The sequence below is a fragment of the Xenopus laevis genome, chromosome 3L, assembly GCF_017654675.1.
Source record: "Xenopus laevis strain J_2021 chromosome 3L, Xenopus_laevis_v10.1, whole genome shotgun sequence".
Taxonomy (NCBI): Eukaryota; Metazoa; Chordata; class Amphibia; order Anura; family Pipidae; genus Xenopus; species Xenopus laevis.
In genome coordinates this window covers 69,383,947-69,409,520 of record NC_054375.1, presented here as the reverse complement: position 1 = coordinate 69,409,520, position 25,574 = coordinate 69,383,947, and the positions used below count along the sequence as shown (strand labels likewise).

General features: G+C 36.9%; 1 protein-coding gene across 4 annotated transcripts in view; it reads left to right on the top strand.

Annotated features, from left to right (window-relative positions):
- The window catches only part of ppp1r12a.L (protein phosphatase 1 regulatory subunit 12A L homeolog), a 69,472-nt gene that overhangs the window by 27,052 nt on the left and 16,846 nt on the right, over positions 1-25,574 (top strand). For 3 of the 4 annotated variants that reach the window (XM_041586375.1, XM_041586374.1, XM_041586376.1), the window contains exons 3-17: positions 4,342-4,460; positions 4,873-5,032; positions 7,482-7,626; positions 10,514-10,588; positions 11,044-11,126; positions 12,105-12,262; positions 13,275-13,399; positions 14,927-15,043; positions 15,903-16,118; positions 17,068-17,162; positions 20,662-20,778; positions 21,452-21,604; positions 22,805-22,969; positions 24,425-24,515; positions 25,340-25,522. In XM_041586375.1, the coding sequence (XP_041442309.1) occupies positions 4,342-4,460; positions 4,873-5,032; positions 7,482-7,626; positions 10,514-10,588; positions 11,044-11,126; positions 12,105-12,262; positions 13,275-13,399; positions 14,927-15,043; positions 15,903-16,118; positions 17,068-17,162; positions 20,662-20,778; positions 21,452-21,604; positions 22,805-22,969; positions 24,425-24,515; positions 25,340-25,522 (2,002 nt within the window). The remainder of the gene's footprint in view (positions 1-4,341; positions 4,461-4,872; positions 5,033-7,481; positions 7,627-10,513; positions 10,589-11,043; positions 11,127-12,104; positions 12,263-13,274; positions 13,400-14,926; positions 15,044-15,902; positions 16,119-17,067; positions 17,163-20,661; positions 20,779-21,451; positions 21,605-22,804; positions 22,970-24,424; positions 24,516-25,339; positions 25,523-25,574) is intronic. The other variant, XM_018252497.2, reaches the window with a different exon arrangement.

Sequence of the window (25,574 nt, the reverse complement as noted above, 5' to 3'; positions counted from 1 at the left end):
TGATCAGCTGATCTCAGTTCTAAAAAATCACTTGCATCACTCCTGTTCAAGGGACAACAATTATTTGGCGAAGAATTAGAAAAAAATATTTCTCAAGCAACAGGGGGAGAGAGCACCTTTCTCCCACAATCTAAGAGTAGAACAGCCACAACCTCCAGACGATGAAGGTTTTTTTTTTTCAAGGCCACAGTGGATGTTTTCCTCGAAGAAGCAACTCACCACAAAGATCGCACTTTCATTCCAAACAAAGTGACAGAGGTCGACCAACATGGAAGCATAGCAAGCCTGCAAATGAGAAATCGACAACAGCATGACTGGGCACTCCCTCCGGAATCAAGGGAACAAATAGGGGGCAAGTTACTAAGATTTCTGGAGGCATGAACCCACTAATCTTCAGATGCCTGGGTCAAAGAGATAGTATCAGAAGGTTATCACATCGACTTCTTTGCGATTCCCCCCAACAAATTCTTCATGTCCAGAGTTCCCACCAACAACATCAAGGCACAAGCCTTCCTAGACTGCATCTCCAACATAGAGGGAGCGGTGGTAATAGTTCCAGTACCGTCACAAGAGATTCTCGGGATTCTACTCCAATCTCTTCATAGTTCCGAAAAAGGATGGGTCCTTCAGACCAGTACAGGATCTAAAACTCTTAAACAAATTCATCAGAATAGACCAGATTCAGAATGGAAACCCTTTGATCAGTAATCAGGGGAATGGAACAAGGCCAACTATTGATGTCCTTGGACAAAAAGGATGCGTATCTCCATGTCCCGATCTGGCCACCACATCACCGCTTCCTTCGATTCACATTTGCGAACAAACACTGCCAATTTGTAGTATTACCCTTCGGCCTCTCGGCAGCGCCACGAGTACACCAAACGGGTGGCGGTATCGGCGGCAACACTACGGTTGCAGGGCATCTCGATCACGCCCTACCTGGATGACCTACTAATCAAAGGCAGTTACCTCAGTCTAAATCGCATGGAATGGGAGTTACACCCGGAAGGGTTTGCAGTACTAGTTCATCACTGGGGACTGCCACAGATAGACCTGATGGCGTCCAGAACCAATCGAAAGGTCACAAAGTATTTCACCCGATGCCGAGATCCGGCAGCGTCGGGAACAGATGCAATGACGCAGAGCTGGAGGTTCAATCTATCTTTCCACCTCTTCATTTGTTACCTCGGGTACTAAAGAAGATCAGACAGTCACAGCTCACAATCATTGTGGTGGCACCATACTGGCCACAAAGGACATGGTTCTCGGACCTACAGGACATGTCGATAGATCAACCTATACAATTGACGACCAGACCTTCTCCTGCAAGGGCCAATAGCTCATCCCAATCCGGGGCTATTCCTTTTGACGGGGTGGCTGTTGAAACAGCCATATGGCAGAAACAAGGGTTATCAGAAGAGGTGATTACGACCATGCTGAAGGCCTGTAAACCAACATCTTCCAGATCCTACCACAGAATATGGCATTCATACCATAAATGGTGCATTGAAGAGAATCTGCTGTTCCTTGAACTCAAAATCCTTAGGATACTGTCCTTTCTTTAAAAAGGGGCTTCAATTAAATTTAAAACTCAGTTCAATAAAGGTACAGATTTCAGCCTTATCGATATTGTTCCAGTCAAGACTGGCACTGGATGACTCCATTCGGACATTCATTCAGGGAGTTCCTCAATTTTGTTCTCCAGTCCCAGGGTGGGACCTAAATCTCGTACTGGAAGCATTACTAGATCCACCCTTTGAGCCCATGGCTTCCATTTTTGGTGGTGATCTCCTCCGCCAAACGAGTGTCCAAGCTGAGTGCTCTTTTCTGCAAATCACACTTCCTTATTTTCCACAAGGACAAAGCTGTACTACGAACTTTGCCATCCTTCTTACCCAAAGTTGTATCCCAATTTCACGTAAATCAAGAAACTGTAGTTCCAACACTGTGTCCTGATCCCAAGAACGATACAGAGCGTAGACTACACAAGCTGGATGTAGTTAGAGCACTTCACTGGTATATAGAGAGATCCAAACACTTCCGACATTCCAAATCTCTGTTCCTGATACCAACGGGCCCCAAAAAGGGTCAGGCAGCTTCCAAAACAACCATTGCAAGATGGATTAGAGAAACCATACGACAGGCATACCTGTCCAAATTGAAGACTCCACCAGCAAATGTGCGGGCTCACTCAACAAGAGCAGTAGGAGCCTCCTGGGCGTGGCGCAACTCTGCCTAAGCAGAGCAGATCTGCAAAGCGGCTACCTGGTCCTCCATCCACACGTTCACAAAATTCTACAAACTTGACACCTGCTCTTCTGCCGAGTCAGCGTTTGGCAGCAAGGTACTACATTCGTAGTACAGTAAAGTGTCAATACAACTCTAATTCCCACTCGTTGTTCTGGGGCTGTTTTGTTAAGTCCCCTAAAGTCCCTGTGTCCACCAGGGACGACAGAGAAAACAGGATTTTCTGATACTTACCGTTAAATATGTTTCTCTGTAGTCGATAGAGGGATACAGGGCTTCCCGCCCTCATGAGAATTGTTGACCACGTTGGTCTAGGTGGGAATATGATTTCTGTTATATGTTCTGCCATTATTTCTTGGTTATTATTATTATAGCAATATCTTTGGCACAAACTTATTAGAATAAGCAAGGCGTGTGGGGTTAAGCTGGACTCCAGACACGCCCCTTTTTGAATAATAAGTGTCCTGCCTGCTGGAGGATGGAGCTTAACCCCTAAGGTCCGTGTGTCCCCCTATCAACTACAGAGAAACAGATTTAACAATGGGGCTCATTTATAAACACTGGGCAAATTTGCACCTGGGCAGTAACCCATAGCAACCAACCTGTGATTAGCTTTTATCAGCCAGCTGCAGACTGAGCATTGAATGCAATAATTTCATTGGTTACCATGGGTTACTGCCCAGGTGCAAATTTGCCCAGTGTTTATAAATGAGCCCCTGTGAGTTTCAAAAAATCCTGTTTTCCAGTTCAATTGGTTTCAGATAGTTTACCAACAATAAAGACTTTATACAATTACTTTCCATTTTTTATTTTGAAACTAATTGAACTGCAAAAAGTGTTTGAAGGTGAACAACCCCTTTAAGTTAGTCTGTTATAGAGTGGCTAATTCTAAGCAACTTTTCAACTGTCTTTCATTTTTTCTTTTTTATAGATTTTGAATTATTTGCCTTCTTCGGACTTTCCAGCTTTCAAATGGGGGTCACTGACCCTATCTAAAAAAACAAAGGCTACACATTTGGGGGCACATTTACTAAGCTCGATTGAAGGATTCAAAGTAAAAAAAACGTTGAATTTCGAAGTATTTTTTTTGGGTACTTCGACCATAGAATAGGCTACTTCGACTTCTATTCGAACGATTCTAAGTAAAAATCGTTCGACTATTCGACCATTCGATAGTTGAAGTACTGTCTCTTCAAAAAAAAAAAAAAAAAAAAAAACTGACTACCTACTTCGCCACTTTTAACCTACCGAGCTACAATGTTAGCCTATGGGGACCTTCCCCACAAGTTTGCTAAGCTTTTTCTGATCGAAGGAAAATCCTTCGATCGATGGATTAAAATCCTTCAAATCATTCATTCATTTGATCGAACGATTTTTCCTTCGATCGAAGTATTTGAGGTAAATCATTCGGCTTCGATATTCAAAGTCGAAGGATTTTACTTCGAGGGTCGAATATCGAGGGTTAATTAACCCTCGATATTCGACCCTTCGTAAATGTGCCCCTTATTGTTATTGCTACTTTTTATTACTCCTCTTTCTATTCATATTCCAGACTCTTGCACGCATGGTTCCGAGGGTAATTTTAAGCTTCAGCAATTTGGTTGCTGTGGTCCAAACTGGTTTTGGAGTTGTTTAACTCTTTGTTCAGCTGCTCGCCAAGTAATAAAAAATGAAAACCAATTGCAGTTTGTCTCAGAATATCACTCTCTATATCCTACTAGAAGTTAATTTTTTTTTTAAGGTAACTAAAAGTTCATTTAAAGCTGAACATGCTGTCACAATTGCACATCTGACTCTCAACAGTAGTGCATTCTTAGCATTGTGATAGTTGGAGAAAAAAAATTGTACATTTTGCAAGTTGCAATCAGTCTGTTCATAAGTATCCTTTGCTTTATATCCTGGAACATGCCCCAGTCCTCCTTTTCATGAGTGATGGCTGATGAAAATAAATAATATTAGAACTTGCAGAAATGTAATTGAAGCTTACCGTTAGAATCTATGAATTCGGATTTAAATTAAATGTACATGATTTAGAGAGAAAAATATTTTTTTAATAGTTTTGCTGGAAACTAAAATATTTTTTATTTGTTTAAGGTATTTAATTAGTAAAGGAGCCGACGTAGGAGTAGTAAATAGTGAAGGTGATACTCCTCTGGATATTGCAGAGGAAGAAGCCATGGAGGAACTTCTTCAAAATGAAGTTAATCGTCAAGGTAATTATCGAAGTGCTTATCCTATTAAAATGATTTTTTCTTGTTTATTCAGAATTTTGTGTATTAATTGTATGTTAGCATTCATTTGTAGTTTCTATTGCTAGTGTTTCTGTTGAATCCCTTAGCACCATCAAGTTAAAAGTTACATAACAATTCATAATAGCTTGCTTGTTGCCAGAAGCCTTACATGGTTAATTAGCAATGCCAAAATGTTGACACACACGTCTTGTAATAATTGATTTTGGAAGACAATTCATATATCGAGCCCAGTAATACATATTCAAAGAACTGCTTTTGACAGAGCACATTATTTTTCATTCACACTACATAACTTTACTATTGTTTTTAAATGGTTTTTATTGTTGTTCCATTTGCCCTTTTCAGTGTTGTGTATTTTGCACTTGTCACACAGGTATCGATGTTGAGGCAGCTAGGAAGGAAGAGGAAAGGATTATGCTGCGAGATGCAAGACAGTGGCTAAATAGTGGGCAAATTAATGATGTCAGGCATTCAAAATCTGGAGGTACAGCTCTTCATGTAGCTGCTGCTAAAGGTTATACAGAAGTTTTAAAGTAAGTATTTCATAGTTTGAGCAGAATTCAGACCTGTATGCTATTAAACAAATACTGCAAGTACAGATTAACCTTTTGTTTTTCTTATTGCCAATTTTCTATGGATTGTAGGCACGATAAACTTTCATGCCTCTGTCTGTTTGTATCTTTGTATCAACCCTGTTTCTTTGTATCAACCCTGTTCCTTTTCTTCTGGGATGAAAGATAAGCTGTCACTTTAAATGCTAGAGCCCCACAAATAATGCAGAATATAGACTGCTAAAAGTGAAATGATTCATGAGGGGAGTTTGCCTGTACCTATATGAACATTCTTCAGATATTTCTTTTAGCATATGTTTGAGCAATGCATTACAAGAATACTTTATACTTCAAGTGAGTTTTAAAAAGGCAAGATGACTACATTCCATAGGTTGTCATTGAATTCCATAACTTAATGCTCTGTCAGTTGTTAAAGGGGTCATAAGCCTAAAAACAAAAAAATATATAATTCTCAGCAACTTTTCAATTGAATTACAAATTACTGTAGAACCCCCATTTTACATCCCCCTGATTTTAAGTTTTCCCTCATTTTACATTTTTGTTTTGTTGTCCCACTTACATATTATGCATAATACATTTCCCTGATTTTACATTTTCCTGGATTTTACACCATTTTTTTCGGGTCCCCTGAAAAACGTAAAATGGGGGTTCTACTCATTTTAAAATTATTTGTAATTACATGTATTTGCCCTATCTGTCTCTTGCTGTTTATCCGTATAGAAACAATTCAGTAAAAGACTGCTGATTAAAGCAGCTGTATAACTCCTGTTTTTTGCAGAATACATTGAAGTTCAAATGTAATGTTCGGAAATCTGTAGCTAATGGGAATCTCGCCCAAGCAAGGGAAGGATAAAGGGGGTAATTTATAAACACTGAGCAAAGTTGCACCTGGGCAGTAACCCAGAGCAACCAATCAGATCTTTGTTTTCATTGTTCTACTTGCAGCTGGCTGAAAAAAGCTGATTGCCTTGAGTGGGTGATATCAATCGTGTGCTCGTTGTATTTCCCATATTATGTTAAGTACAAGTATGTTAAGTGCTATTCCTTGTTAAGAACAAGGAATAGCAAAAACCATAGATTTCTCAATTAAAACAATAGGCTATCCCCTTTAACAGACCTATGAAGAAGTGTGCAAGGCTCTGTAGTCATTGGCTAGAGGTGAAATTAATTTCTGCAGTGCAGAATTTACATTTTTTTTTTTTTGTAATTTAAAATTTTTATTAAGAATAAAATTATCCAGAAAAGAGAAATAAAGCAGTCCAAGCTTGCAATATCGCATGTACACATTACAAAAGTGGGTGCCAAATAGCACATGAGCATTAAACATTGCCGCAAGTCTGTATTACAAGCTAAGATCGTTCTGGACATTCTCATACATGCTAAAACAGTAACATAGAAAACAGAAAACAAAAGAAAAAGAAAAAAGAAAAAGAAAAAATAAAGTTCTACCTTACAAGAAATATTCTCCATAGCAATTAATAAAAAATTGGACTGCACATTGCTTAGTAACTCAGATACCAAAGCAAAGTCCACGTCTGAAGCGAACATCGTGAGTTAACGAAAAATCAGGAATCTATACAACTTACAGCTCAACATTTGCCACCCAGGAGAGCGCAAAAATAGTTAAGGATTTTGTGGTTTCACTAACATCTCGTAAGGAGCCCAAATAGCTAGAAACTTATGTGTCCTGTTCTGAGTATAAGCAATCATGTTTTCAAAAGCCATATTCGAAATAAGTCTTCTATGAACCTCCTGAACAGATGGGGATTCAACCGATTTCCATTTAGCCGCTAACGTAATACGAGCCACTGTTAATATATGGTTAACCAGAACCTGCGATGAACTAGAAATCTCCTCAATAGGTTTGCCTAATAGGAAGGTGATAGGGTCTTTCACCACATCTGTGCAGGTAACCTTCGAAATTATACTATGGATGTCGGACCAATAAGCAGAAATAACTGGGCAGGACCAGAACAGGTGATACAAGTTACCTGGGTCTTGGCAACCCCTCCAACATTGATTCGGGATCTGTGGAAAGATCCTATTAAGCCGCGATGGCGTCATGTACCATTGCATCAGCACTTTATATACATTCTCCTTCTGTCTAACACAAGTGACTCCCTTCTTAGCATTAAGCCAAATAGCCTCCCAGTCCTCTAATGGCACAATGACATTAAGTTCTTGTTCCCAGAGAGTCATATAATTATGTTTTACGAAATCCAGAGGTGGCAACGTTGAGAGAAGTGCATAGATTCTTGACAGCAGAGCTTTTTGAGGCCAGCCAGCCTTGATTATTGTCGAATTTACATTTTTTAATTCTGTGTATTAAGTGATCTTTACCAAAAAAATAGTTTAGGATATGCAATGTAATTCATATTATGTCCACATTAATACATTTCTCTTTTTGCAGACTTTTAATTCAAGCAGGTTATGATGTTAATGTAAAAGATTTTGATGGCTGGACTCCGCTACACGCAGCAGCTCACTGGGGTAAAGAAGAAGCTTGTAAATTCCTTGTAGAAAATTTTTGCAACATTGAGGCTGTCAACAAAGTGGTAGGTTGCTTTTAACGACATTGCCTTTTCATTGTTGCTTGTTGCATGCTTTATTATACCTTTCAACATAATGTGCTGCATCTTCTTCTGGGCACTTGAGATAATAACACTTGGCAAAGATGACTGTACCAATCAGCTCAAAATTTAAATAGATGGATAAGGCTTTACACATGGCCATGATCACATTGTCTGTCTGCGTATGACCACCTTCCTACTGATGAGCACCCAAACTATCAGAACTGGTTTAAGCGGCAGCACTTGACAATGTTGCATCTCCAGATGTAATTAAAGGAACAGTAACACCAAACAATTAAAGTGTTTTAAAAATCATGTACTGTTGCCCTGCACTGGTAAAACTGATCTGTTTGCTTCAGAAACACTACTATAAACAAACTGTTGTGTATGTATTGCACAGGTTAAAAAGTGGATAGCACATAATACCATAGTGTCTTACAAAGCTTATCTGCTGTGTAACCTTAACCTTTTCTCCTTTGAATGGCTGCCCCCTTTGCTAAAGAGCAGCTTATTTATGTAAACAATAGTAGTGTTTCTAAAGCAAACACAGCAGTTTTACCAGTGCAGGTCAACACTGCAATATATTTGTATTACTTTAAAACCCTTTCATTGTTTGATGTTACTGTTCCTTTAACAAAGGTGTCGGATCATATGCAATATACCAGTATTGTCTGTCAAAATAGCCCCCCCCAACCTGCAGTCATGCCTAGATAGTCTGGCAGTATAATTGCAATCTGTGAATTTGTTTCACCAAATCTGGACATATATTTGCATCTTAATTATAGTAGTGCTTAGTTTTATTAAAGTGATCGGTGCGGTTTCCTGACACGTAATACAATTTATTAGTTTATCTCATACCTCAACCACTTTTTTAACCTGTGTTCCAGTTCAAAGCAGTGTCATAAAAAAATGTTTATCTAGAGATTTCCAGATCAATAAAATGTGGAGACTCGTAAAATATGTTTACGGGTAATCTCCACCCCAAACTTTGCACAATGGAATGTTGCTTAGAAATACATTTCTTCTGTTTTACAACAATTAAACATTTATTGTGATTTTTAATGTTATTTGTATATGTATTTATTCTCGAAAGCAGTTTGATTTGCTTTCAACTCTTGCTAGGCGATGCATATAGGTGTGCCTTTTTTGTTCATATAGAACAAGTGTTTGCTGTCATGCAGTCGTGTTCTTGCCTGATGATAAATGACAGTGTTTTTCCCAAGACTGGAGTGGTAGTAATTTGAGAATTTTTTTTATTTAAAGGGGTGGTTCACCTTTAACTTAATTTTTAATGTGTTACAGACTAAGCAACTTTTCAATTGGTCTTCATTGTTTTTTTAATTTTGTCTTTTTCTTCTGACTCTTTCCAGCTTTCAAATGAGGGTTGACTGACCCCATCTGAAAACAAATGCTCTGTAAAGCATTTTTTGTTATTGGTTCTTTTTATTACTCCTCTTTCTATTCAGGTCCTCTCCTATTTATATTAGTCTCTTATTCAAATCACTGCATGGTTGCTAGGGTAATTTGGACCCTAGCAACCAGTTTGCTGAAACTGCAAACTGGAGAGCTGCTGAATAAAAAGCTAAATATCTCAAAAACCACATAATAATAACAAATTAAAACCAAGTGCAAATTGTCTCAGAATATCACTCTACGTCAGGGGTGTCCAAACTTTTTGCAACGAGGGCCAGATTTGGTGAGGTGAAAATGTGTGGGGGCAGACCATTTAGCCTGACATTCTTTGAACCATTAACACCATTCAACTCATTTAAACAAGAAATCGCGTAGCCGTAGTGGTAATATTTGGGCACATTAGTGAAATGATCTGCCACTTTGTCTATACTGCTGCCTGTGTGCTGAAGGTGTTAGCAATAGACCCGTACTGACACAGAGTGATGTGCTGCTCTCGTATAATTTAGCGCTGAAGGTGCAATAGAAGTAGTGACGTGCCAGTACAGTAAAGTAAAGAAGTATGCGAGAGCGGCGCATCACTATGTGCCAGTATGTGTCTATTGCCAACACCTTCAGCACACAGTCAGCAGTATAGACCAAGTGGCTCAAAGTACAAAAGAACAGATCAGCCGATGTTCTGCCTCTGACAACAATCATACGAAAGTTATGTCCGACCAAAACTAGTGACAGTCTCCCTCTGAAAATCGTACGATCCGCAATACATGCAGAGATATTATCGGCAGCCGACAGAAATCTTTTAACTTGTCCGATCGACCAACAATGACCGATCTCCGCCGGACGAAAAATGTCTGGACTCTCCACACACAGTCCGAAAATTGTTCGAATCCTCGATTCTTATGATCAGATCTTTGCGTCTATGGCCAGCTTTAATTGTTGTTCTTCACAACCTGTTTCTTCTGTATCTACTAGTAACTTTTTTGTATGAACTATATTATAACTTTTCAAGCAAACACATATTTGCATGTTCGGGAGGACAGTCTTGGTGACTATTTTCATTTCATAGCTTCACACCTGTAAATCCCGATCACTATCTGGCCACAAGAATATTTCTTTTTAATGCACCATTGATCTTTATGGGAGAGGCCCATGCTAACTGATTATTCTGTGTTTGTCTTAAATAGACGTTTTATTGTATGGACCATTTAAATAGCTTTTTGAACATTCCCCCACAATTGTGACCTGCCCGGTGGAATATTGTACATAAATGTGCATCAGCTGATTCATCCTTTTGTCTTCATAATGGCTCTAGGAATAGCTAACATCAAACATGAGAGCCTTGTTTTGTAAACTGAAGGATTGAAGGGCTAATTATGCTGCTACTGTATGACAAGCTCTGGTCTAAAAATTGTTTTAGATTAACAACATTTACTGTTGGTTGATTGTTTTGTTTGTCTTGTAGGGTCAAACGGCATTGGATGTTGCAGATGAAGATATCTTAGGCTATTTGGAAGAGCTCCAAAAGAAGCAAAATCTGGTTAGTTATATATGTATAGAATGTGTTTTACTAGTCATTTTTTGAAGGACAAGGAAAATCTCAAAAGAAATTGCTACTGTCTTAATAAAATTGTTACAGGTTAAAAAAAAAACTTCATTTGACTTTTAAAGTTCTATGAAACTGCTTAGATGCTAAAAAAAAAGCCTTTTCTTTAAGAATAGTGAAGTTGATACCTTTTCCTGAATAAAAATCCATGTACTGTTGGTGCATTCACACTGCTCCCCATCACAGTTTCACTGCAGTCTGCTTTACAGAGGATGATTTTTATGGTGTTTTTGGAGTCATTTATTTTGTATCTACTGAAATTTAGTTGCATATAGGTTTTTTTTAGCAATTCTGCTTATATAGTGTTTACAGTATTTTAATGTTTTACAATTTTGAAAATATTTATAATTTTGTCAGTCTGTTTCAGCATTTATAATCTTTATTTCCAGCTGCTTAGTGAAAAACAGGAAAAGTCACCATTAATTGAATCTTCAACTACAGAAAATAATCAGTCCTTGAAAACGCTAAAAAAGTAGGTGTTATGATTCTTCACAAGATTCTTGCATGTAGGAGATCTGCTATCCGGAAACACATTATCCAGAAAGCTGTGAAATTTGGATTGCCATTCCCTGCATGTCCTATTTAAACAAACCATTCTTCAACAATATTCTTTTTCTCTGTAATAGCAAGACCGTACCTTTGGAATTTCTAACATGTCTTTCATTATGCCTTAAGGCTAAAAAAAATAACACAAAGTTCCAATCTTTTCCGGCTTCCGGGTAACAGATTCCTGACCTAAATTAAAATTTTTAAATTAACTTAACCCTTTTCAAAGTGTGTACTATTTTATGGTTTTATTTTATCAGAAAAAGTTAAAATGCATTATTCTCTAGCTCAGGGGTCAGCAACCTTTACTATCAAAAGAGACTTTTTGCCCCGTCTTCCGCTAAAGAAAAATAGTCTCTGCATCCTGCCATTACTATTGATGCATTATATTGGCTAAAAAATATGAAGTAATTTTACAGAACAAATGCATTGTTTCTTTTGTTTTTGCCTTCATTAGTGATCTAGAGAATGACCTACCGATTCATCAGATTCAAACATCAGCGAACCTTAACAATCAAATACCAGAAATGATTTTACAGTCCCTTGTGTTTATTTCCTAGAAGGCAATAATCACCAGTTAAGTTTTTTTATGGGATCAGTGACCACCCCCATTTCAAAGCTGGAAAGAGTCAGAAGAAAAAGGCAATTAATTAAAAAACTATAACAAAAAATTAATAAGTAATCAAAACTAATTGAAAAGTTGCTTAGAACTGGCCATTCTATAACATACTCAAAAATTTATCTAAAGTTGAACTACCCCTCAGAAACAAGTAGTTGGTTAGTGGGATTGATACAACATTCAGACAGCCTTGCATTGGGTGCTTATCTTTTTAGGACGTTCACATATTACTTTACTAGTATTTTTGTTATAAATATTAAGCATTTCTTGTTTTTCCCTATTTAGTAAAGAAACCTTAATTATTGAGCAAGAGAAGACTGTGTCAACTATTGATTCTCATGAACAAGAGAAGGCTGACGAGGAAGATGAAGGCAAAAAGGATGAATCGAGCTGTTCTAGTGAGGAAGAGGAGGAGGAAGACTCGGAGTCTGAGGCAGAAACAGGTAAGGTTTGCCCTCTGAGGCAGATGACTACACTTACAGAGATACTGACACCAGAAATTAAACCGTTTTTACATCTATCATAATATTGTCTTCGCATGTTTTTTGTAATTTTGCCATAAAAGTATTTGCCAGATGCTTTTACATTACCTTTCTTACCCCCAAGTACTGTCATGAACTCCATACCATGAGGCATTAAATATTCAAATAAGCAGATATCTCCTAATATTCAACTTAAAGAGAAAATGTGACATAATCCCCCCCTTGTTTAAAATTCCATTTAGAGATTTGCATTTTGTATTTATGTATTTAAAGGCTTATTGGACACCAGGCAGAAGTAGAGTTTTTATCTGTTATGCAACTAAATAAGACTTTTCTGGCAGCAATGTGGTTATATATCCTTGTCTGAAAGACTACTTGCTTCTGTGCTGTGTTTTTCGGCACAGAATCAAGAATCACTGCAAAAACTTTAAAATCTAGGCATACAGGTATAGGATCCGTTTACCTGGAAACCCGTTATCCAGAATGCTACAAATCACAGAAAGACTGTCTCCCATAGACTCCATTTTAATCAAATACTCCAAATTTTTTAAAAATGATTTCCTTTTTCTCTGTAATAATAAAACAGTCACTTGTACTTGATCCCAACTAAGATATAATTAATCCTTGTTGGAAGCAAAACCAGCCTATTGAGTTTATTTAATGTTTAAATGATTTTCTAGTAGATTTGAGGTATGCAGACCCAAATTACGGAAAGATCCATTATCCGGAAAGCCCCAGGTCCCGAGCATTCTGGATAACAGGTCACATACCTGTACACTCTTTCTCTTGTATCTTTATCTACAGGACACTCTTTATCTCTTGTATTGGTTATTTGTTTTTGTATATTTTCTTGTATGTATAATATATACACCCATTGCACATGCTGTGGAATATTTTTTACATTCATTAAGGCAAATTTATTTTTGATGTTTCTTTTAAGTCTCCAAACTTAACCTCATGTTTAAATCTTTAGACAAAACAAAATCTTTGCCACCTGTGAACAACTTGAACAGTAATAGTATACAACAGGCCAGTGTTACTGCAATGTCGTCTACAGTGCATTCTGGGCAAGTCACACCTACATCACCAGCGAAAAAGGTAATTAAAATATTTGTGTTGATGCATTTAAAACTAGATTCATTTTAGAAATTGTTTTTAAAAGATTTGCACAGGGTCTCTATAATTGCCTTTAACATGGCAGCTCCTATTTTACTCCTAAAGCTACGGTCACACAGGGCTGGACAATTCTAGGCCTGCTCCTATCTGAGGGCATCAGCGTGTCTGCACACAAAGCAGAAATATCATTATCGTAGCCAAAATGCATGTTCACCCGTTTCTGTGCGAAAATATGCTCCGTTTGTTTGCACCCAGGCCAACACATGCAGCAGGTAGGAGCAGATGGTTGTTTCTAGGCCTATGCTTATACACAGGCTGAGAAACTTCCAACCGTGGCAGTAGCCGAAATCTTTGTATTTGTCTAATAGAAATATTAGATGGTAAATGCATTCCACCACTTCAAGGCGAACTATCACGAAAATGAAAATTAAATACAATCTTCATCATACTGAAATAAGAAACTTTGTAGATATAATCAATTATTCTGCATTGTTTTTGATATAATCAAGTTTATCTTGGCACAGTTTAATATTGTTTCTAATGCTGAACTTTTTCTTGTTTTGTGTGTTTAATTGACTTACCCTTTACCCAGTCGCATGTAAACTTTTTTTTAAAAAAATTCCATACCTACCTGCACATTTTTTTTTTGTTTTATTTTTCTTTCTGAAAATAAGACACTGCTATCAAATATACAATTATTAAGAATTGTTATTTATTTATTGCCATTGATTGAATTTTAGTATATTTCAAGTGCATGCCAGGTTGGGTGAAAGTTGATCTTGTAGACTGTTTTCTTGTTTGCATTCCTGCCGTTAGCACACAACTGTAACAAAATGATAAACGTGTATGTAATGTAATCAGTTTTGCGTACAATGACGAGCAGATTCCGTCAGTTCACATCCTAGTGGGATGGAAGGGGCAGAATCCTGCTTTTTTCCATCAGCTAAAACACATGTGATTGTGGAAGCCTATTTATCAAAATTTTAATTTGTATAGTTTGAGGCTTTTCAACCTCAACTAAACTCACATTTTAAAATAACATAAATGTGTATTTATTTTTTAAAAGATTTATAAAAAGCACAAACAAAAATGCAGAACTGATTAGAATACAAAATCATCAAAATAGTAATTTTCATTCGAATTTTAGTGTATGTAGAAAAAAAAAACTCCAAAAATCTCTTAAAGCTAATAGCAAAGAAAGATGTTCCAACTGTTAAAAGAACCTGCGACTAAATAGTTAGAGATAGGAAAAAAAATTACAAACGTTTATAATGTTCACCCCTTAATGTGCAGGCATTGTTCAAGCATGGTTTTGATAGGCTGTAAAATGCTTAGAAATATTAATAGTAGCTGAGCATATAACCTTCTGTTTTTAGATGTAGGTTATATATGGTTACATGCCTTGTTGCATTCGTTGGGGGCAGCATGTTTTAACTGTTGGAATTTGTTGAACGTGTGAGTTTTTTCTCATTTCTTTGTTTTATTCTGTCTTACTCTGCTTGGGCTCAGTATGAATTCATTACACCTTTTATGCCAGTGGTTGAAACCATGCATCCTACATCATGGAGACAGGGCTTGCGCAAAACTGGCATTGTACTTGTGCCAAGTAAAGGTGACCAGTCTCTGGTGAGAAAATGGTGTGCACACTTAACTGAGATTTCAGATTGCAGAATTTTAATTCACAGTGCATGTTTTTATTCTTAAAAATTATATTCCGATGGTGCCGATTTCATGTTTTGGGGAGTTTTTCTAACATTGACTCTAATTATAAAGGGTTTTGCTTATTTTTATAATATTAACCATTGTTCGGAGTGCTGATTTCTACAATTTTAGGATAACCCCCATGAAGATTTACTCTTGGAGCATGTGTTGTAAATTATATTATTACTACTTAAAGGGGTTGTTCACCTTTGAGTTAACTTTTAGTATGATGTAGAGAGTGATGGTCTGAGATAATTTGCAGTTGGTTTTCATTTTTTATTATTTGTGGGTTTTGAGTTATTAAGCTTTTTGATTCAGCAGCTCTCCAGTGTGCAATTTCAGCAATCTGGTTGTTAAGGTCCAAATTACCCTAGCAACGATGTATTGATTTTAATAAGAGACCAGAATATGAATAGGAGAGAGCCTGGCTAGAAAGAGGAGTATTGGAAAAGTAGCAATAACTGTGTAGCCTTACAGAACATTTGTCTTTTAAATGGGGTCAGTGACCCCCATTTGAAAGCTGGAAAGAGTCAGAAGAAAAAGACAAATAATTCAAAACTATAAAAACGAAATAATTCAGACCAACTGAAAAGTTGCTTAGAATTGCCATTCTGTATCATACTAAAATTTTACTTAAACGTGAACCACCCTTTAAAGGGTGCTAAGCTAATTGAGATGTATTATACCATCTGATTCTCTTCAGTTATGGATATGTGTGATCAAACACATATCTAACTCTTCCATATGAATATTACAAAAGTTTTTTTTATTTGCTTGCTTGCAGTTTCCAACTCCACCAAACAAAATTTCTCCAAAAGAAGAAGAGAGAAAAGACGAATCTCCGGCCTCCTGGAGACTAGGGCTTCGTAAGACTGGAAGCTATGGTGCATTATCCGAAATTACAGCTTCAAAAGAAGCACAAAAAGAGAGAGATTTCACTGGTGTTATGCGCTCAGCCTCAAGCCCAAGGCTTTCCTCAACTATAGACAACAAAGAAAAGGTAATGACCATATGGGAGAGTGTAAATTTTGCAGTGTCAGGCTATGTTTTTGATGGTTTAATGTGTGAGACCAGGAGCATTTTTACATTAAATCTGAGAAGCACAGTTGAATCAGTCACTGAAGAAAAATTCATCTGATACCTTGGAAAAGGTAAAAAAAATTATTGCATGTATTTGAGATATGTCTGTAGTTATACAACGCGTGCAATCACACCTAGGCAGTTTTAATTATAAGGAAATTGCTGCTGATGCCTTCAAACTTTGTTGAAAATGAACATTCCCTGTTCGGTAGCAATTACAACTGTAAGACATCATAAGCCCATCTACAAAACAAGGCAGGTGCTGAATTCTGGTCTTTAATATTTCTCTGGTTTATATATTATAGACTTGCCCTTGCCTTCCTGATTTGTTGCATTTTCTTAGCAAGTGTCTTGAGGATGCCTCCAACTAGCCGCCAGTTGGAGCATTATTCAACAGAATAAGATAGAAATACTTTAGGTAGCCCACAATTCTTTCTAAGTGCTTATTTCCTAAACATTTTAGCAAATATATAAACATGGCCCGAAAACATGGGTGCCAGGAAATGTAATTTCTTCATAAACGTAAGAGGGCACTATACCAGATGTAGCAGTGGGGCTCATTTATAAAACCAATTTGCACTTGGGCAGTTACTCATAACAACCAATAAGTGATTAGCTTTTCTCAGTCAGCTGCAGGTTGAGCATTGAAATCAATTATCTAATTTGTTGCCATGGGTTACAGTCCAGGAGCAAATGTGCCCGCTGTTTATAAATGGCCCTAGTATTTCTAGCTGCACCTCTATTTTTAGGCTATAGTTGACTTTTAAAGCTGGCCATGCACTGGAAGTTTTTTTTTTTTTTTTTTTGACTGTCAAGGAAATATGGAAAATTTTCTCAGCATGGTATATCTGCTTTTTTCTTGTATGCAGGAAAAAGATGGTAGAGGAGCCAGACTCGCATATGTTGCTCCAACCTTTCCAAGACGTCTTGCAAGTACATCGGATATTGAAGAAAAAGAAAATAGGTAACTGTGCCCAAGCCAACACTTTTTTTTGTTTTGGTATAAAATTTTATTTATATCATTGGGGTTAAGTTGAAAAGCTGAAACGATAGTGGAAAATTTCAAAATCATGTAAGTATTTAGCCTTTCTACCTAAACCAGGACATTTGGTAGACGTATGGGCATCACTGAATTGTAAACCCCGACATCCCCTTCAAATTACAAGAAGGCAATCTGCCATAGAATCCATTTTCAGTTTTGGATGGTAAATAAGCTGCATGTATCCACATTAGCAGCAAAGTGATCTTACTAGGTTTATACAGGTATGGGATCTGTTATCCAGAAACCCGTTGTGCAGAAAGCTCCAAATGACGGAATGGCTGGCTCCCATAGACTCCATTATAACCAAATAATCCAAATTTTAAAAAATGATTTCCTTTTTCTCTGTAATAATAAAACAGTACCATGTAATTGGTCCATACTAAGATATAATTAATCCTTATTGGAGGCAAAACCAACCTATTGGGTTTATTTAATGATGATATGATTTCTAATAGATTTAAGGTATGAAGATCTAAATACGGAAATATTCGTTATCTGGAAAACTCCAGGTCCCGAGGATTCTGGATAACAGGCCCCATACCCGTACAAGGTTCTTTTTTTGGTAGTCGTAAAAATCCTAATACAGGAAAACCAGAGGCCCCAAACATTCTGAGTTATAGATCTTTTTCCCCAGCAAAACAGATTTTAGGTTTGCTATTTACTAACTACGGGTATAAGGGTCCTATAAAAGTAACTGCCATACAATATTTTACAATATCCAGGTGAATGCCTATGGAGACACTGTTTTCTTATAATGGCTTAAACACTGACTTTTCACAGACCTAATGAAGTTTCCATGGCAAACTACAGTATTAGCTGATGTCTAGCTGGCCAAACCTTTAAGTATGTAAGATTATATCCTATGTCAGTTTCTTTGATTTGATATATTTGTAAGGAGTTTATGACAATATAGGGGAACTATGGAAGGCCAGATAATACCCACAAAAAAGACAATAAATTGCATTGGGATATTTTTTCCTATTTTTTGAAATGCACAAAAATGCTGGTAATCCCTGCTATCCATAGGGTTCACAATGCAAATATAAAAATGTATTCCTGCACTTCAATATATTATAAAATACAATAGACCATTGACTGTGGGGGGGGGGTGTATGTTTTAGATAATGTTATAATAAAGAACTTTGTATTTATTAATACTATATTGGAGTGCTCTGTGGGAGGCCATCCAGATTCGGGTATGTGGTCTAAAAACAATAGAAATTGAAACTAAGACAGTAGCAGATGATATAGCTGGATAAGGCAAGAGATGCAGCCACAAAAACAACCCCCCAAAGACACTCAGAACTTGTTTTCGCTGTCTTTGGCTAAACCATACAAATGCAAACTAGAGCCTATATCAACGTCCACATGGTGTGCTGTGCATGATTAGCAGTAATGGTAGCATACCCTAAAATGATCAAATGTTCTGTTCCTGAAATACGAGTATATTAATGTGTCAATAGTATTTTGGTTTTATGAAATACCAGTAGCCTAGAAAAGCGGTATATATGCCAAAGGAGACCATTTGCCATACTACAAACCTGTACATCGTATTAAATAGTAGTGTCGTGGAATGGCTGAAATATACATTTTTGTTTTCACTACAGGCTTATTATGTTACTATAAATTTACTGCCTGTGCATCCTCCTTTATAGCTTTCTGGGTACTTTTATAATATATTTTTGAATATATTTTTTTAAAACATCTTTCAGTAAACGTTCCTTGGTTATGCTTTCAAAAGTTAAACCCTGTTAGTGCTTCTACAGATAAAGGCTACTGTCACACAGTATGGCATTGTTGTAGCTCTTCTGCATAAGAACTACACTTTGAGGGAATAATGTACCCTTGTAAAATATAACAATACTTGCAGTCACCATGGTCTTCCGTGACCATATAAAGGCATGTCTGAGGGTGAAGAGCTTATGGAACTCAGAGATGACCACTGTTATCTTAAAACAGGGGTTGAATTCATTCAGTGCAGTATCGGACTGGGACACCAGGGGCCCACCACAAAACCTTAGACCAGGGGCTCATTCTCAGTACTACAGTATTATTTTTCTTCTCACTCAACCTCTATTTTCCTGGTCTTCTTTCTTTACATACTATAATCTATTATTATGTCTATTTAGCCTCTATGTTCTCATAGAAATAGGAAATGGCCATGAAATAGGTCAAATGTTTAGCAGCATGAGGGCCAACACTGATTCAGTGAGCCATGTTTCAAATACATTACAGGGTATTCATGGCTCTTATGTAATATAAATAGAGAAATGTATATATTTGCTGAAAGAACAAGGAAAGTTTTAAAAAGATATTAATTTAGTGCACAGGCTTACCTCTGTGCTATACATTCTATTCTATATGCAACAAAAAAACGCTTTTTCGTTCAGTTGTTTCAGATTGTTCTCCAGTAATAGACTCTCTCTTATAGTTTAAAGTTTAATATTCCTCTCTGGCGTTTGTCTGGCAGCTCAGTGATCCAGGTGCAGATTCTGAATTTGCTACTGACATAACATTTCTCAGTAGAATCTGTGGAATATTAGCAACTATTGCCTTCAATGAAACTCAGGGATTCCAATGATAAGAACTGTATCAACTATTACTAATGTATCAATTTAGAACAGGTTACAGAAATGGCTAATTCCCCCCCCCAGCTGCTTTTAAAAGACAAAAGGAGGTGAATATTGAAATGTTAACTTCAATGTTAGAAAAATGGTGACAAATAGAAAACAGAAAGTAATTGGAAAAAAAGTGTTTCTGTTTCATTAAACTTTAGTTTAAACTTTAGTTTTCACAGAATTTTTGCAGAATGGCAAAACTTGTTTCAGTGCAGTAACATTAGAGGGAAATTTTGGAGTGGCATGTCTAGTTTTGTAAACATTCCTTGCAATATTCTCTATTGCAAAACTATTTGTTTGCTTCCTATTCTGACCTGGCCATTCCCTATATCCAACCTCACCCACTTACTGGTAAGCCTGACCATTCAGAGTTTGTACCATCCCACTTAAGTAGGGAGAACTGGAAGGTTTATTCAAATGTTCAACAGCATTTATAGAGCAACAATACTAGTAATGTACCTTCGTCCAAAATATTTTTTCACCATCTCCAAATGTGTACTGCGTGGCTGTCTTATATTTTAAATACTATATTGATAGAAAAAACGACTTCTTTAACGGAACCACTCTTCTACAGTATTTTAATTAAACTGATCTTCATTTGTTAACATAGATACCCTGTAGAACCATTCAGTAATACATAGCAGTCAGTTTTCATTAGCTGAAATAATTAAAAACAGAAGTAATTTCATGTCCTTGGATTACTATACTGGTGCCAAACTGTGTTTAAATTAAAAAGAATGTATTGTGTACTATTCTCTGTGGACTGCATTATTTTAAAGTGGTTTCTATTTTGTTTCTTCTAGAGAATCATCTTTAGGTTTTTTACGTGGCAGCAGCTCTTATACAAGAAGAAAATGGGACGAGGATTTTAAGAAAAATACTTCTGTTAATGAACTTCTAAATACAAGTTATCAGAGAAGGTACAAACAAGCATTTGTTTTCACATTTCTTCCATTTGAGTTTGATACATTAAATATGTTACATATTGTTCAATACTGTATTACATAGAATATTATTGTAGAATGTTTCATTAAAATGTATTATTTGTACCACAAATGAAGCCCTGTATACAGGATTTGGTATTTGGACAAATCCCAGCACTTTTGCAGATTTTTGCACTTTTTGGGATTTAGCTAAAACAAATCATTTCATTTTCATGACCAACTTGAGGCTCCTGGCACATAGCAGGTTATCTTAACTATATATTGCTTTTAGTTTCCAGTCAGCCACCACAAATACAGGTTAAAACTGTAAGTACATTCTAAGCCAGGAGGTTAAAACAGAAAAGTTAAAATCTCATATTGTAAAAATAAATTAAAATGCAAGCTTGGGTTTTTTGTGTTCCCATAGTTTATAAAAGTTGTTAGTTTTACAAAGGTAAGAGCATCCCATCACCTCAACCAACATTTACAGCAGATACATAATAAATGTTATATATAAAAAAATTAAGCAGCATTTTGTGAAATTTAAGCAAGTGTGTAGTGGATATGAAATTGATATGGATTTTGCATGCCTTATAAAAGAGGCAGTGAGTTTGCTCCATTGTGTTTACACTGTCTTTCATTCTAAAGTTTTAATTGTGTGTTTTCTCAGTTCCTCATTTGGTCGACGGCAAGATGATCTTGTTTCAAGTATACCTCCAGAGTCTACAGCAACTGTTACCTCTAGTGGGCTTGCCCGAAGTTATTCTAGCACTATTAATAGTGGCAGATCTACAGTGGGGTCTTCTTCAGGCTTACCTATTAGGTAAATAATCTACCATTTCCATAAAACTGTATTCAGTTTTTGCTTCCATCTTTAAGTTCTTAAATTTGTAGTGAATAAATAGCTTGCACACATTAATTTGGTACTTTCAGTTTACTGATGCAAGCAAGGTGAATTGTGCTTTTGCGCAATGAACAGTCATTGAGGTGTGGAAACAGCAGCCCCAGTGAGCCTATATGAGCAGGTTCACAAAAAATTCTGCGCTCCAGTATCCAAAGCCCAAATTGTGTTTGTTGTTTGAGAACTGATATGCATTAAATATGCTCCTTCCCTGTAAGTAGACCATATGGATGCACAATAGTGAGCCTAAACAGGACTTCATTATCAGAACCTTTCCTCTCCCACAGACAATCCCAATATTGTAGTGTTACTACTACTACTACTAACAGATGACAGCTGGCCAGCACTAATAACATACTACAAAATAATTTGGATTCTTGACACTCCGGCTAGGGACACACGGGGGCCAAAATCAGCTAACTGAAATCTGCTGGATGATTTCAGCCCCACAGCAGGCAGTAGCCTCCTCTTCTGTATTGAATCAGCTTGATGCCAACAGACTCAGCAGGCTTTGGTGAAGAACCAATAGTCTTCGCAATTTGAGCAGATATCCACCAAAGTCTGTTTGCAGTAGGGCTGAAATCAGTATTACTGTGGTGTGTGAGCTAATAATTATACTGACATCCGACAGTGCCCTGAATATAAAACCTCCCCCCCCCCACCCTTAATAGTTAGGTGAACACTTGAAATATATATGATGACTGTAAGGATGGTGGATTATAGTCCTATTTATCCCCAGGAGGGTGTACAGTCCTTTGGATGATAGTGCTTTTTGCGCATGCTGTTTGCAAATGCCCTGTCCCTTCATTATTGATTTGCATACCATAGCTTTTCCAATACAATTAATTCAAAGCTAATGAATAAGGAGGAGATGTGGCTTGCATAATAGATGATGGTTACCTTGACTTCTGCCTGAGTGCAGCCCAAATTGGTTTTGGCAGTAGGGACAGAATAGGGATGAATTTAAAAGTGAACATATTTAAAACTGCCTGTGGTGCTGTTAATTTTTGTTTTTACAGTAAACTGCTATGTTGTTGAATATTTTACAGGAGAAGGATTATTGTGATTTTGGAAAAAATGTTTGATTTCTTACCTTTTTCTGTACTTCTTATAATGTTTTAGTACCTCAAATCGTTTTTGGGCAGATGATAGTTCTGAAAAGGATAAGGACACTGTCTCTACTGCAGTCACTAATCCTGTTGCACCAACCATTCTAAATACCACTTCTACTTCCACAACTTCTACTGGTACTGTCCCATCCTCAGCAGAAGTCAGAGAAAGACGCAGGTATGTTGATTTTTTTAATAAATTGCCATTTTATTACAAAATAATGTATTTCTTACATTACATAAATATTATGTTCTCTGTGTACTGTGCATTGGGTAGAGATATTTAATTTTTTTTTTTTTGCAATTATGCTCCCTGGTTAACCAGTATCATTTAATCATATTTAACTTCATATCAGAAGCTTATAACGACCAGCCAAGTTCATATTATCACTTAACTGACTAGGTGCCAAAAGGACTACTAATGTTTGATAAAGAGTTAGGCAATATCTATTTCAGCTCTTGTACCATACATTTAGCAGTGGAAATGTGTTACTTTGAACATGCCCCAGTAGCTACCCATCTTCTTTTTTTTTTTTTTGGTCTATTTAAATCACATGCTCTGACCTGCTAATTATATTAAGTTTCCCAGGGAAAGGAATGACTAGAATACTGTAAAAGAGACTTCTACTACAGTGGTGTCCCGAATGTCTTGGGTGCTATAGATTGCACTAATAACGTGTGACTATATCAAATGCCCTAAAATATCGCATGCTATAAAATACCGCACACAATTCAGCTAAAATCAGCGTAAAAATATCACTTCTTAAGTTAGACAAGTAAACTTTTAGTGAATCAATCGTTCATTCTAAAAATATAAGAAGTGATAATGCTATAAATAACACTCACTTTATCGACCTTTAGTGAATCAACCCCTAAGTATTCACATGACAGGTCTTATTTATGCAATTTAGGGAAATATGCAAAAAACAGTGACGCTTTACAGTGCTGCATTCTTGAGGGGTGTGCTAAGGGTGGGACCTGGCTGTATTTTGATGACCTCTAGCATGTGTCTCATTTTAGCACACAACATAGAGGGTGCCAGAGGGTACACAATGCTACAGACCAGTTATTTCATTTTCGCCTGTGTGTTAAGTACAGGGCTGCCTTGTCCCTTGATCTGGATTTTTGATCCACGCAAAGTGCAGAACACAGACTAAAACCATTATTCTAGCTATGCATCGGCCCAAGGTGCCCCTCAGTGCTCTTGCCCCTGACTGAAACAATGGTAAATGAGCCCTAACGTCATGGAAACCAGTGCACACAGATCCGATATTTCTACTGCTGTTTTCATGATTTCCAATGATCCCTAAATTTAGCTTCCCAAAACTAGCACAGTGACACATATAACACACATAACTCGGAGCCTTTTGGATAATGGGTTTCCAACAAACCCCACACCTGTACCACAAAAAGAAAGTGATACAAAATAAGCATGTTCTGAACTTTTTTGATAACTTTTGTGTGTCTGTATAATACCTTCCATACTATTGTTAAACCTCTTGGCTGATAATGTAAGTCCAGTATATAAAAAACAGCATTTGTTACCATAGTAAAATCATTTAAATAGTTAAGAACTATCTCCAAGAAAGTAGAAAATATACTTTTTAATTCAGGTATTTTTTTCTGATCCTAGGTCATATCTCACTCCAGTTCGTGATGAGGAATCTGAATCCCAAAGAAAGGCTAGGTCAAGGCAAGCCAGGCAGTCAAGAAGATCAACACAGGTAGGTGTGCCATTAGAGTTTACAAATACAGTTTTGAAATCCTTTTTTTTTTTTTTTATTATTTTGGTCATCAAATCAACCCCCCCCCCCCCCCCCCCCCCAATTTGAGGCTGTTTGATTTTATCTGCCACCTTACTACTAACCTGAGCAGGCAGCACCTTGGCATTATGTATACATCCAGTGTGATCCTGTCACTAATTATGATTATTATGCTTCTTCTCTGACACGCCCATCTCAAACTGCAAAAACATATGTAAGCGTTTTGTGTTTAAATGATGTGTGTAGGTAGATAAAATATTTACCTGGATTATAAATTAGATTTGTCTGACAATCAAACTTTGTTTAGAACTTCCCAAACTCCCTATTTTGCAAAATGTATATATGGTGGCTCATAAAAAGCTTACTTCTCATTTTTGTTGGTAGCATTGGCAGGGTGCAGGCGATTTCCATGACAGGTAATAGAAAGGAACAAAGGTTAATTCCATGAATGTTAATGGACATATATTTGGATCCCTGAAGGGTTTTGGCCTGTGAGCCATTTTGGTGATTGCTGACCAAACTGTTGGGAGCCTCTGCAATCTGTTTTCTTTCAATGACAAAAATGAAAGCTGCCATAATTAGTCCTGCAGTTGACCAGCAGGACTTATGTCATAACTAATGCTGAAACTAAACATTTCCTGACTAAAAATGGATTGGTTGTTCCCAGAATATTGCCATGATCAACTAAGGAGTTTGGAATCTTGTTAAGTTATGCTTTTAAAATGAACTTAGGAAAACCTGTCTTTCAGACAAGGTGATTTATGTTATTGCTTTTTTTTCAATAGGGTGTTACATTAACTGACCTACAAGAGGCAGAAAAAACAATTGGCAGAAATCGCCCAACTCAGACTAGGGAGCAAGAGAATGAAGAGAAAGAGAAACAGGATAAAGAAAAACAAGAAGACAAAAAAGAATCTGAAACAAGAATGGATGACTTCAGGCAAAGATATCTGCGTAGTTCAGAAGAGGTAACTGGGCAATTACCAGTTATGCTATAGTTTAGTGTGTTTGGTGTTTTCA